Genomic DNA, 14,857 nt, shown 5'->3' with positions numbered 1-14,857 from the left:
ATCTTTAACAAGATTATCTATACATGTGTGGAACTTAGCTTGGTCCCACAAATTGCACATTTCTTTTTGGGGGTCTGCACCTGGACCTTGTCCTGAGCCTTGGTCTATAACAATGGAAAACACATAATTAGTTATGACTCCCCAATTCACCCACCCACACTTTGTACAGGGTAAATAAATAGTGCCTTCTTTTACCAACCAAATTGAACTAAAAGAGGGAGGGAAGGGTAAAAAGACCACCACAGGTATATGCTGGAAGGGAAAATTCCCTATCGCTTACCTGGGAGGTGCCAGTGCCAGAGCCTGCCTCTACCGCCTGAGCGGCTGCTGTCGTGGGATCCATCCTGCTCTGTTTGGTTGTCCGCAGCCTGTGCTGGGCTTTACCTTACACCGGCGGCCCAGACATCTCCTGTTCGCGCCTTTGGAAATCGGAACTACTGTTTCCGGCGCCGAGGATGTGCGTCACTGCGCCGGAAGTGACCTGTGCCGCTTCCTAGGGCCAGAGTGCAACGCTGGAGTTTCGCCCTCTCTGCTCGTGGCGCCAAATTCAAACTTGCTGGTTTCCCAGCTGAATCGGCGGCGTCACGGGTACACAGCCTGTGCTGCTCCAAGGACACCACCACGGACGGAAGACGACTCCTCCTGCGGTCCACTGACGACATCCCCGGTCCTGCCTCTGTGGACCACGAGATACAGGAGAGAAGCGGTCAGCCCCTATTGCAACAAGTAAGGGCTAGGAGAAGATGCATTTTTCCGATCCCGATCTTTTTAGGACAGTTCCATGAGACCAGGAGCTTTAGATCCAGGAACAGGTTACCCCCTGCCCAGAAGAAACACTAATAATGAAGGGGAGGACTAGGGCGACACCTTTTATTTGATTGGAATGTGTTTCCTGTCCTGGTAGGAGGAGCCCTAGGTCTCATGGGCTGTCCTGGAAGACGAATTGAGAAAAAACTGTTTTTAGTTTGCTATAAAATTCTGCAAACAGGTAATTTTTCTCCTTCATTGATGTGCGCTGATGAGGCAGCACTGATAGGCTGCACTTATGGGCACTAAAAGGTGGCACTGGTGCGTATTGATAGGTGGCACTGGTAGGTGGCGCTGGTGGACACGTAGGTGGTGTAATGATCACCTGTACTAGACACAGAAGGAGGCGGCCATGTTGTTCGATTTGCTTATAGGACGCCATGACAGTTTACAAAAGACCCTCACCTCACACAGAACCCTCCCCGAGCTAAATAATTCCTGGAATGCAAGTTTTGACTTCAAACAAGCCGTTATCTGAAAAGATGTCTGGACGGATATCTGTTCTGATACTCAGGCCGGTCGTAAAGCCATAACCGGGCAAAGAAGGATAACGGCTAATGGGTCGTAGAACAGAGCTATTCAAGAGCTCTGTTAATTGAACACATTCACACACTAATTCATAACTTTAAACACAAACAAGATATGTCTCTAGAAAGTGTATAGTTAAATGCAAAATAAAATACTTAAACGGAACCAGATCATACATGACCACGTTAGCTCCTATGGAAGACAAGCTAGCTGTCAGATGCCTTACGGGTCAGAGGTTACTTTGAGATAGCCTGTGTTTGGTATCTATGGATAGAAAATGCAATGCTGCACAATAATCTATCAGTTTCAAGAAGGCAACTGGTAGATATTGGAAGATATGAATGTTATAAGTCTGTCTATACGGGAGGTTCCTTGGTATTGTCGTAAACCTTAGGGCAGCCCATGGCCACTGCGTTTATTGGTCAGGGGCATCTGTTAACACCCCCTGCGGTCTCAGAGGAAAAAAGAGAAGCAGACGGGGTTGGAGTTCTCATGGTAACATCAATAAGGAACATCTATCAAGTTTGAGAACCGATAACAACTAGCTCAGCTTCTGAACTTTGATAACACTCAGGACATTTAAGGCAAGTATTCTTATTTCTCAATTCTACCTTATTTTTCTAATTGCTGAATTGTGTCTCTATTTCTTTGAAACACTTTTTTCTGTAAATTATTTGCACCAATTTTAACCTTTTATTAAACTTTATTTTGAAAAGTGTTAACCTTGTCCCTAAGCTCTTAAATGCAAGCTAACAACGAACCTGTCTCTTGAAGAGTGCTACTGTATAGAATAAATCCTCTGAACATTCCTGTCTGTGGTGACAGTGCGTGTTACAGACGATTATTCTAAAATCATAATTGGTATTTCTAAAATTAAGAGCTTCCTCCGGCTCTGAAATAAACAAAAGGAGGTGGTGGCAGTGAAAGGGTTAATTGCTTAATTAGCCCATGGACAATCACTCTAAGCCTGCTGGCATCTAGATTGTGGTCCCGCAAGCTGGAAAATCTTTGTGCAGGGTGCCGCTGAGAGTGGCATTGTTACGCAAGTGACGGCAGGGTGTGAGATTGGCTGGTCCTTGGTCATGAGTTAGTGAGAAGGGCAGGGATCTTATACCCGCCACGTCACAGGCGGCATTAGTGGGCACTGGAAGGTGGCACTGGTAGGCACAATTTGCACCCTCTTTTTCGGGACTGATGTCCCTCTGACAGCAGCCGGCAATCGTTTTCTTTTTATCCTCACACTGAGTGTGAGGAGAAAAAAAAAAAAAACAGCTGATCGCTGGCTCTCATCATGGACTCGCTGATCACAGAGCGAGCCGGGGCGCTCCGCAGGCTGCTCGTGCACGGGAGAACGTCAATGTAAGCCCTCCCAGCAATTTAAGTCCACGCTCTAGCCGTCATTCGGCTATATCGCGCAGGGGGGGGGGGGGGGGTTAAAGAACACCTGTCATTTCAGATCATTCATGGCAACGCCTGGCTAGCGGGCATCCACTCACCTGCTTTCGCCACATCCCTCATCTTGTTGTGTCACTGCATCTGCACCACCAGCCATCCCATTAAAATGAATAGGACTGTCGGTGAGGTCAACAGGTCAGAGGAAGAGCTGCTGCGGGACAGAGATGACAGTTGCTCTTGAAAAATTATGGTTTAAATCAAGCCTTTTTATTAGTGATTTAAATCAAATCCACCCTGCATGGAAGGGACAGTGTCAGCAAGTGTCATGAAGGCTGATATTAAAGCTGATGTCCATGTGTCATATCACTTTAACCACTTCAGCTCCGAAAGATTTCCCCCCCCCCCCCCCTTCATGACCAGGCCATTTTTTACGTTACAGCACTGTGTTACTTTGACAATTGCGTGGTTGTGGGGCGCTGTACCCAAATGTATGTACTTCCCCCCACCCCACCCCCCCACAAATTAGAGCTTTCTTTGGTTGCATTTGATCACCTCTGCGTTTATTTTTTGCACTATAAACCAAAAAAAAAAAAAAAAATAAAAAGACAATTTAAAAAAACAAACAATTTACTTTCTCCTATATAACATATCCAGAAAAAAATTATTTCTTCATCAATTTAGGCCAATATGTATTCTGCTACCTATTTTTGGTTAAAAAAAAAATCTTAAGCATATATTGATTGGTTTGTGCAAAATTTATAGCGTCTATATTTTTTTTTTTACTAGTAATGGTGGTGATCGGCGTCTTCTAGTGGAACTGCAATATTGTGGCAGACAAAAATCGGAAACACACTTTTTTGGGGACCCGTGACACCAATAGTGATCAGTGCTAAAAATATGCACTGTCACTGTATTAATGACACTGGCTGGGAAGGGTGACACTGGCTGGGAAGGGTTCTTTAGGGGTGATCAAAGGGTTAACCATGTTCCTAGCAACAGTTTTTTCTACTGTGTGGGAGGTGCTTTTACTAGGGGAAGGCATAAATCCATGTCCCTGCCTTCTGTACTGGGAAAACAGCAATCTGCCTGGTTTACGTAGGCAGACTGACATTCTGCCTGTGTAATGAATGATCAATGGGTGCCGGCAGACATTGAGTCCGTTGCTCCCCCTGTGATTGAGAGCCATGATCCTGCGCACAGCCGCCACACCATAGCAGTAAAACTGCTGTAGGGCAGTCGGCAGGTGGTTAAAAAGTTAGTTTGGACCAAGCTGGTCCAAACAAACTACTTGCTTAACTAAGTGCTGCAGTCTTTAAGCATTGGTAACTTCAGCTACATTCTGTACCCAGTGCTGGGTTCCGGCTGTGAAACACAGACGTCCTAACTCACACCTGGAACAAAACAGAGGCTTAGCCATTCATAGGTAGTTTTGTATTCTGTGAATGAAAACAAAACTTCCTCTGATTGTCTGAGTGGGATTGGTGTCTGAGTGGGGTTTGGTGGGCTGATGACATCACGCTCTCAGACTGATGTAATCAGTAAGCCCAGGACCCACCAGAGCCTTCTGACAAAGGGGAGGCGCCCTCCAAACATGTTGCCGCCCACCCCTCTCTCACACCTTGGGCTGAGTTGTAATGTATAGAGAGTAGCAGACGCCACCGATATCACCATCGTCTAAGCAGGTCTTGTGCTTAGTGACGGGCATACTGCTCACATTGATCCTTTTATTCCAGCCTGCTATGTTGATAAGTCATCTATCTAAACAGGGAGCCTATTAGACCCCTTTCACACAGGCAGTTGTGCTGCTGGTAAAAGCATGGTTTTGTTATTTTGAAATTCCAACACTCCTGGCACAAAGATTATTCACACTTGTACATTGCAATTATGTGTGATTACATGTGGCTGCGGTAGTAAATTCTTGCCTTTTTGTATAGCAACTGTTTACTTTTTTCTTTGTACTGTGATTAACTGCGTTTATATATACAGATAGCTGCGGTACATCGCTCCTGGACGCTGTCAACTTTATTTTTCTTAAATGCCCAAAACCGTTTGTTACAGTATCTCACAAAAGTGAGTACACCACTCACATTTTTGTAAATATTTTTAGTCCCCACAAAATAACTCAACACAGCCATTAATGTCTAAACCGCTGTCAACAAAAGTGAGTACACCCCTAAGTGATAATGTCCAAATTGGGCCCAAAGTGTCAGTTTTCCAGCACTGCCATAACTCTCTTGGGCATGGAGTTCACCAGAGCTTCACAGGTTGCCACTGGAGTCCTCTTCCACTACATGACATCACGGATTCAGTGGATGTTAGAGACCTTGCGCTCCTCCACCTTCCATTGGAGGATGCCCCACAGATGCTCAATAGGGTTTAAGCCTGGGGACATGGCTTGACCAGTCTATCACTGTTACCCTCAGCTACTTTAGCAAGGCAGCGTGTTTGGGGTAGTTATGTTGGAATAGTGCCCCCGTGGCCCAGTCTCCGAAAGTAGGGGATCATGCTCTGCTTCAGTATGTCAAAGTACATGTTGGCATTCATAGTTCCCTCAATTAACTGTAGCTTCCTAGTGCAAGCAGCACTCATGCAGCCCCAGACCATGACACTCCCACCACCATACTTGACTGTAGGCAAGACACACTTGTCTTTGTACTCCTCACCCGGTTGCCGCCACACGCTTGACTCCATCTGAACCAAAAAAGTTTATCTTGGTCTCATCAGACCACGGGACATGGTTCCAGTAATCCATGTCCTTAGTCTGCTTGTCTTCAGCAAACTGTTTGTGGGCTTTCTTGTGCATCATTTTTAGAAGAGGACTCCTGGGACGAGAGTCATGCAGACCAAATTTGATGCAGTGTGCGGCATATGGTCTGAGCACTGACAGGCTGACCCCCTCCCACCCCTTCAACCTCTGCAGCAAGGCTGGCAGCACTCATACATCTATTTCCCAAAGACAACCTCTGGATATGATGCTGAGCATGTGCACTCAACTTCTTTGATCGACTATGGAGGGATTTTTCTGAGTGGAATCTGTCCTGTTAAACCAATGTATGGTCTTGGCCACACAGTGTTGCAGCCCAGTTTCAGGGTCTTAGCAATTTTCTTATAGCCTAGGCCATCTTTATGTAGAGCAACAATTCTTTTTTCAGATTCTCAAAGAGTTCTTTGCCACGAGGGGCCATATTGAACTTCGAGTGACCAGTATGAGAGAGTGAGAGTGATAACAGCAAATTTAACACATCTGCTTCCCATTCACACCTGAGACCTTGTAACACTAACGAGTCACATGACACCGGGGAGGAAAAATGGCTAATTGGGCCCAATTTGAACATTTTACCTTAGGGGGCACTCACTTTTGTTGCCAGTGATTTAGACATTAAGGGACGCATGTTGAGTAATTTTGAGGGAACAGCAAATTTACACTGTTATACAAGCTGTATACTCACTACTTTACATTGTGGCAAAGTAATTTTTTCATTGTTGTCACATGAAAAGAAAATATTTACAAAAATGTGAGGGGTGTACACTTTTGTGAGATAATGTATGAAAACGTTGCTAAACGCAGTGTGTGAATGGGGCCATAGGGATGCATTGGTTGCATTTTGCTGCGGTAAATAAGCTCCCCTTTCCGCAGCCAAAAGCAGATATCTAACAATTCATGTGAAAGGGGCTTTACAATCTACCTCCCTAAGCAATACTATGGTTTACAAATAGTGTTATCAATTTTTAATCCCTGTACCCTGCTGCTGGTTTCTTTTGCGTGTAATTGGTTGTATCACCTGCTGATCTGTTGAAGGAGCTGCAGGATTATTTTTTCTCCTGAAGTTTCATTCCCTTGCTGATTCAAGGATGTATCAAACAAAGTGAAGAAAGCTGTTCTATTGAGCACTGAAAACGATCTTTTAGTCCTCATGCACACAGGGCGTTTTTATAGCTGCTTTGAGGAGCGTCAGGCGTTTTACTTTTGCAGCTTAACCACTTAAGCCCCGGAAGATTTTACCCCCTTCCTGACCAGGGGGTATTTTGCGATTCAGCACTGCGTGACTTTGACAATTGCTCGGTCGTGCGACGCTGTACCTAAACGAATTTGGCGTCCTTTTTTTCCCACAAACAGAGCTTTCTTTTGGTGGTATTTGATCACCTGTGTGATTTTTTGATCACGCGCTATAAACAAAAAAAAAAAAAAAAAAGAGCGTCAATTTTGCAAAAATAGCAATATTTTTCCCTTTTTTTTTTTATATATGAAATTCCCCCCCCCCAAAAAAAAATGTAAAAATCTAAATTTAACATTTTTGGCCAATTTGTTTTATGCTACCTATGTTTGGTAAAAAAAAAAAAAAAAATTTCGCAAAAAGCGTATTTTGATTGGTTTGCGCAAAAGTTATCGCATTTACTAACAAAGGGAAAGATTGTCATTTTTGTTTTTGTTTTTTTTAACACGTAATGGCGGCAATCTGCGATTTTTTTTGCGGTACTGCGACATTGCGGCGGACAGATCGGACCCTTGACTGACATTTTTGGGGTTACCAGTGACATTTCTACAGTAATCAGTGCTATACATATGCACTGTTACTGTAAAAATACACTGGTAATGAAGGGGTTCACTTTATTTGAGAGGGAGGGGCTGTGTATGTTCCTAGGGGCGTGCTTTCTACTGTGATTAGCTGTGGCTTCAGATGTATGAAGAGTGATCGACGGTTCTACATAGTAGAACCGTATGATCATCCTTCATACACCGGGGAGAATGACAGGCAGCTTGTTTACACAAGCCGCCTGACTTTCTCCCTCTCCCCCGCCGATCGCCGAGTGACCAGCGGACATCGGGTCCGCCGGTCACACGGGCGAGGGGGGGGGGGTGCGTGACCGCGCGGGGGCGCGTACTCGCTCCCTAGACCCTCACAGGCTAGTGACGTAGACCTACGTCGCTTTGCCTGTGAGGGGCTGACTGCCGACGTAGATCTGCGTTAGGCAGTCGGCAAGTGGTTAAAAACACCCCTCTATGTTATTCTATGGCCTCATGCACACACAGAAGTTTTGAAGCTGTAAGTGGCATAAGCATTTTCAAGCTACAGAAAACCCCCAGGGCCAGCGCGTTCCGAGGACTGGCATTACAGCTGTAAAAACATCTTATGCGGCTTAACGCTGCATACAGCGTTAGGCCACATCAAGCAGTTTTTTTAGGACATGTCAAATTCAATGGTTCCCTATGAGAGCCCATTGATTTGAATGGAATCTAAGACAGGCCATGATGATCCGACTTGTGCTGAGGATCTTGAAAGAAAACTCCATGCCAAAATGAAAAAAAAAACGGCGTGCGGTCCCCCCAAAATCCATACCAGACCCTTATCCGAGCATGGAGACTGGCAGGTCAGGAAATGGTAAAGGGACAAACAAGCGAGTGCCAACCCCCCACCCTCTACTGGACTATACCAGGCGCCCAGATCAGGGGCCTCCAGATCCTGCCCCCCCATGTAAATGAGTGTGGGGTACATTGTATGACGACACAAGGGACTGAGTCTTTGGGTGACATCACCGGGTGACCATGCCCCATGCCTATAGGAGGGCGAAAGGAGCAAAGCTGGCATAATCACAGGAGACAGTTCCGGAGGTGGACCGGGTTGGCGGTAGAAAAGACCGGAGGCACAGAAGACCAGAGGAAGAACACCGGAGGGAGAAGATCAGAGGGAGATTTTTAATAAAGGATTTCTTAAAACCATCTCTTATCCTTATTTACACTACACTGCTTTTTTGGGGTGAATGGGTACAATGTACCCCATACTCATTCACATAGAGGGGGCAGGATCTGGGGGCCCCCTAGTTAAAGGGGGCTTCCAGATTCCAATAACCCTGGGTGGTGGTTGTGGGGGCCTGCTGGCAGGGGACTTATTGGGAAGAGGCCCTCTGCCCCAAAGCACATAGCACCCCCCCATTTGGAGGGTGTGTGGCCTGGTATGGTTCGGGGGGGTGGGGTTTCACTCACTCGTCCCCTCTCCTTTCTCCCCTGGTATGGAACTGGGGGGGGGGAACCCCACGCTGTTTTTTCCCCCCCCTTTTTGACGTGTAATTGCCATTCAAGATCCTCAGAGCACAAGTCGGATCATCATGATCCGACTTGGATGCGACTTCAAATCAATGGGCTGAAAGTTGGATCAAAGACAACTCTCACAGGAAACTACTGATTTTGAATATAGGTAGAGAAATGCTGTTAAAAGCCAATGAGGCTAAACACGCAATAACGCCAATTGAAAAAAAGCTACTAAAAGCACATTTTTGCAGCTGCTTTTTCCTGCCGTTGGTAGTGGCTTTACAACTCGTTATTTTTTTTTCTAATCAGGGTTCATACACATTTTCACCAATGAAATTCCATGACTTTTCCATGACTTCACGTAAATATTCATGACCTAATGTTTCATGAAATGTCTATGTATATGTGTTAAATAAGAAGAAAATCTATGTCACACCCAGCATATTTTTACTAATATAAATGATTAGCTTTGTAGTGTACAGTGGAATATGAAATATTTAAATAACGCTTGCACAGTAACGACGTTTCATAACATAAACCCTGAGAACCGCTTAGAAATGGATTAACGTAATCCACAGGAGATACAACATAAATCAAGGGGAAGCAACTAAAAAATAAGTGTCCAGCAACACTGTTCTGAACCTAAAGTGCCATAAATTGACCCGATAACAGTCACAAGTTAACTTAAACATTGCCAAAAAACAATCAACACAATTTAATTTTTCATTTCTGAAAGCTTCTCATCAATCTGTTTTTCAATTTTCAGCAGAGAATCTCTCTTTTCTTTTGCAGTACGGCGGAAACTGTTGGATTTGCTGATAAAGGTCAGATTGCCTGAAGAATCAGCCTTTTCAGCAAATTCATCCGCTGATTTCTCGAGAGCACAAATGTCCGCCTCCATCCTAGCCCTCTTTTTTTTTCAAATCTTCCAGCTCATCTGTGAAAGCCTTCCTCTTTAAGTCAACAGCTTGTTGTTCTTTCTTTTTTCTTCATCCAGGTACCCATGGTACTTCTGCCTGGCTCCTGCAGCTGAAAGGAGCAGCTCCTTTGTGATTTCTACCTTGGTTATGCCCCCTACAGATCTGACATGGTCAACAATGAGCCTCTGAGCCACCAGAGATCTTTCCCTCTGATTCTCAACTATCAATTCTTTGTTGATTGAAAAACCTCTTTCGACGCTTGCCTGACCATGTGATAACACAAGAAGAAGCTTCACCACATTCCACACTCTGGAAAGTGATGGTTTTGTTCCCATTGTCTCATAGAGCAGGGTGTCCACTTGATCAGTTTTGGGGTCAAATTCCCTGAACTTCACCTGAAGAGCAGCCAAATCACAAAACTCCCTAAGGATATCGTCGCACACTGCCTCATTTACATGTTTAGCCTCAACAAGTATGTGCAACATCCTTCTCATTTGCGTTACGCAGAGTTCCTTACTACTTCCAGCCATGCGTCTCGGGTCAAGGCACTGCATGCTTCTCACCAACATGTGATGCACTGGAGCCTTTTTTCAGCAACTTGTCCAGGAGTGTGATCAAAAATTTCTTGCAGTCCATCTTAATCTCTAGGTTTTGCCTATCTGAAATTTTTTGGGAAGACTTGAGTTGGGTCAGGGTGGTTTCTGCTGCAAACCCAATGTCAATCTTTGAACAGTCCTTGTGCAGACTGCTGTCTTGATAAGGGACATGGAGGAGCTTTAGAGTGGATGTGGCCTCTTCCAGATGCTTTTCCTTTAGAAATCGTCCCATGATGCCTATGAAAAAGTAAAATTAAAAGTGTTTTTTGCTAATTTACAAGCCAAATTGTAATGCACTGCAGTGTAGATCATATTAATAAACATTATTAGCAAAAACAGAATTTATGTTTATCCTTACCTTTAATCAGTTTGTACATATCACCGGAGAGAAACGGCAGCATTGGTTGGTCAGACTGATACATGGTGAGGAATGGGTCGACTTCTCTTGCAATGCTGTTGAATATTCCCACTTTCACTGGGATCTTCACCTCTTCAAATGACTTTATTTTTGGATTGGGTAATTTCCCTCTCTCTACCATCTCAATGTATTGTTTGACGTGTGGCCAGAGTTGTAATCCTCTTTCTGAAACATTGACATTCTCAATCCACCGGTGCTTACAAAATTTAAGCATGGGAGTTTTACAACCGGTTGCTGTCATAAAATCCTCGTGACGTGCAGGGCAATCATGGAACAGCCAATACAAGCTAGAGAGCCCGTGTTCAACTTCCCATCCGGTGGCTTTACATCCATCTCTGAACGCATTGTGCAGTATGTGCAACCCGCATGAACCAATGTTAAATTAGGGACTTTCCAGCATCTTCCTGCACTTGCTTCTGGAGTATTTCGAATACTTTCCAGTTGACGTGCGGTCCATCCATTTAGATCTGGACAAGATTCTTGATTCCGATCTCTGAGAGCAAGTTATTCATTTTTTCAGCAATGTCTTGAGCTGATGAATGGCCCATGAACTCTGAGCCGATGTATTTAGTTTTCACCTCGGAACCGTTTCACAGCCTGACATGCATGTCTAACTGTTTAGACTGTAAATAGTGATTGAGACTTTCATCAAAGAGCATAACAGACGCTTTGCTTCGATACATCTGTCGAAGTCAGTTTCTTAAAAAAAGGAGCCAGTCCAAAAGTGCATAAATATGAGCACTAACGTTCGCCGCATGCAAAGCTGGCCGCTATCTTGCTGTCTGGGAACATAGTCTGGAAAAGCTGACCTGTGTCTTCACAAGACTTGTATGAATAGTGTGAATTAACCACCTTTAGAGCCCACAGTACCTCTGCTGTTAGAGTTTCGTTTCTGGATACAGCGTGACTCAAAATGGTCCCTTGTTTTACAGAGGATGAGGTGGAAGCACCGCTGCCGCAGCTGGGAGCCGGTGTCACTTCAGGCGCACGGGTGAAAAAGCCAGCGATCGGATTGGAAGCTGTCGAGCACGCAGCTGCAGGCTGGTGCTTTGCACCTTTAGCGTGGCTAGACAGCGCTGCCTCTCCCATGTTCGAAATGTCAAATGTTTTACGACACACTGTACATTTAGCACGTCCCGGGTCCTGATCTTTCTCCAGCCACCTCTCATACTTTTCGTCATGAAGCCATACATTTTTAAAGCTGCATTTCCCTGGCATTGCTGTAACTGTGAACGGACTGGTATGGATGGCACAAAATGCAGCACTTAATCTTTTTAGGCCCAAGCAACAGTCATAAGGTGCAGGCGGACTGGTATGGATGGCACAGACAGTGAGATGCACAAAATGCAGCACAGTAATCTTTTAAGGCCCAAGCGACAGTCATAAGGTGCAGGCGGACTGGTATGGATGGCACAGACAGTGAGATGCACAAAATGCAGCACAGCAATCTTTTAGGCCCAAGCGACAGTCATGAGGTGCAGGCAGACTGGTATGGATGGCACAGACAGTCCGATGCACAAAATGCAGCACAGTAATCTTTTTAGGCCCAAGCGACAGTCATGAGGTGCAGGCAGACTGGTATGGATGGCACAGATCTGATGGTGCACAAATGCGGCACTTACTTTTGGGTGAAAGAACAGTGGTGCTCCTGCTTGCCCAAATAAAGCTGTTCAGGTGGCAGTGAGTCATGAAGGTGCAGCTGGAAAAAATGCGGCGCTTACTATTCTTAGGCCGAACCTAACAGTCCCATGAGGCAGAAAAGAGTTCTCACAGAAACGAAGGCGACTCAGGATTGGATGCTTAATTATTTACATTTATTTTTAACATTCCCGTAGGACTGGTACAGTAGGTGCTCAGGTGCTCGCAGTTTGCCCTACGGTCGGTCACTGGCCAGCAGCAGCCGAGGAAATGATCGTGCACCAATGACAGGCAGCGGGGAGGGCCGGGCCGCGGTTTGCCTATATGTGACTGGCCAGCAGCAGCAAACCAATCACAGGCAGCGGAAGCGTCACTGGAGAGCGGGCCGGCCGCATGAACGTGATGACGCGGGGGTGCGGTAACTGAAACGGTTACCGCCACCTTCCGCGTCATCATCACGTTCATGCGGCCCGCCCTCCAGTGACGCTTCCGCCGCCTGTGATTGGTTTGCTGCTGCTGGCCAGTCACATACAGGCAAACCGCGGCCCGGCCCTCCCCGCTGCCAGCGATTGGTGCTTGGTGTATGGTGTATGATCTACTCCTCGGCTGCTGCGGACCCGGAAATGTGCACAAGCATAAAATAATTATACATTAATTTACAATAAAAAAAGTTTTAAGCATCCGCTCCCCCCGCCGCTCCCCCCCAGATTTCCATGACTTTTCCAAAACATTTGTAAAATCTTACTTTTCCATGACCTTTCCAGGCCTGGAAAGTGTCATCTCAGAATTCCATAACTTTTCCAGGTTTTTAATGACCGTACGAACCCTGTCTAATGCCCTGTATGCATGAGGCCTTTTTGCTCTAATGGGCCCATCCACACACTTATGTTTAAAAGTAAAAAACACTTGTTTATGGTTATGACATGCGCTGCATTGCAAAGAAAACAAAAAACCCAGACATGCTGCACATGTATGACATAAACAGAGTACATAGCGAACAGTGATCATCTATTCTAGGGTGTCCACCTCATCCCTTTAAACCAGGACACATTAATTACACAATCAGTTAATGCCTTTTGTGCAGCCTCAGGTCCTGTGTAATTAATACGTGTCCTGGTTTAAATGGATGAGTTGGCAACCCTAGTCTGAGTCCGCTGCAGCTAACCCACTGGGATTGTTAAAGCAGTCAGCCAATCATAGGCGGCAGAGGCATTCCCCATCCCTTGGCTATGTGCAGCTACAGGGGGGGGGGGGGGGGGGGGGGGGATACCTTCACTGCCTGTGATTGGCAGCTTCCTAGAGGGATAGGACTTGTGTCCAAGCCTGCCTATGCTTATCTCTAATAGAGAACACTTGTTTTCTATTTCTCATTGCCTTAATCAATGCTGAGAATGCGCACTTCCAATGTCATCCAGATAACAGTTTGGATATCTCATTGTATTAGTATGAAGTAGCCCCCATCTGGAGGGGATGGGCAGGTACTGGGAGACACATAGGCCTGACCTTACATCACATTGTGTCCACTCACCAATTACTTGGCCGATCACTGAGCTGTCCAGACGAAAACACAAGGGTTCCCCCCTGGGGCCTGCCTCCGGGTCTCTCCTCCGGAATTCCAGGTACCCAGGGCCTCTTTCCGATGCTCTCTCAAAGCGGCGCCCTCTAGCGTCACTTTCACCCCTACGCCATTGCTCTCTACCTTCACCCTCATGACTCTGCCAGCTCCGGGCCCCCGACCCCCTGTCTCCAGACCGAAAAGTCCCCCCGCTGTCCCGGCTGTCATAGCGTTGCCGGGACGGGGGAGCCCACGCCTGGCTGGCAGGAGCACCGCGGGCCCCATTTTCTTCTTCCTCCCAATCAGACATCACAAGCAGCAATGTGCTCCGAATCCCAGACGTCACGTAATCGGCGCTAAACCCCGCTCTACGTGCCGACCAATAGGCGCTGGATGGGAGGAGTTTGTTGTCATTGGTGGAGTAGTTTCAGCCTGAGCGGCCCTGATGGGAGCGCAGTGCGGAGGAAGGCGGGCGGGTGTGGTGTGTCAGTACTTTCTGCCTCATGTGATGGCTTAGCTTTATTAGAGAGCCATTGGTTGGAAGGTGTCTGAGAAATAAGAGTTAATTATTATCCTATAGCATGGAAGAGCTTAGTGCCTGTAGGAGGAGCTAATGCATAATGGCCCAGACTTTTATTAGGACACATGGAAATCATTGGAACCCAATAGGCCGGAGATTCTCCTTGGGGATGCCCCTTTGCTGTAAGGGATCAGGCAGGAGAGGCATCTGCCTTGTGCACAGCCTGGAAAAGGGCTTTTCCTTGCTTTGCATCACCCACCTGTATCTTAAAGAGGAAGTAAACCCTCCTCTGCAAGTAGTTGTGCCTATAGGTAAGCCTATGATAAGACTTACCTATAGGTACTGTAAATATCTCCTAAACATGTACCGTTTAGGAGATATTTACCTTACATGCAGCCAGTGACATCACTGGCGCATGCGCTCTGAAGGAACAGCCACTGGTGCCGTTTCTT

At 46.1% G+C, this 14,857-nt stretch overlaps 1 protein-coding gene across 1 annotated transcript in view; it reads right to left on the bottom strand.

Moving 5' to 3' along the window:
• Positions 1-14,195, bottom strand: part of DDX43 (DEAD-box helicase 43) — a gene marked incomplete at both ends in the record, with an annotated part of 462,922 nt that extends 448,727 nt beyond the window's left edge. Inside the window, 1 exon segment of the mRNA XM_082249917.1 lies at positions 13,859-14,195. Within this exon segment, the coding sequence (XP_082106043.1) occupies positions 13,859-14,195 (337 nt within the window).
• Positions 14,196-14,857: the final 662 nt, after the last annotated feature.

The sequence above is a fragment of the Pelophylax lessonae genome (genome assembly GCF_965119305.1).
Source record: "Pelophylax lessonae genome assembly, chromosome: 3".
Classification (NCBI taxonomy): domain Eukaryota; kingdom Metazoa; phylum Chordata; class Amphibia; order Anura; family Ranidae; genus Pelophylax; species Pelophylax lessonae.
This window is presented reverse-complemented; position numbering and strand designations above follow the sequence as displayed.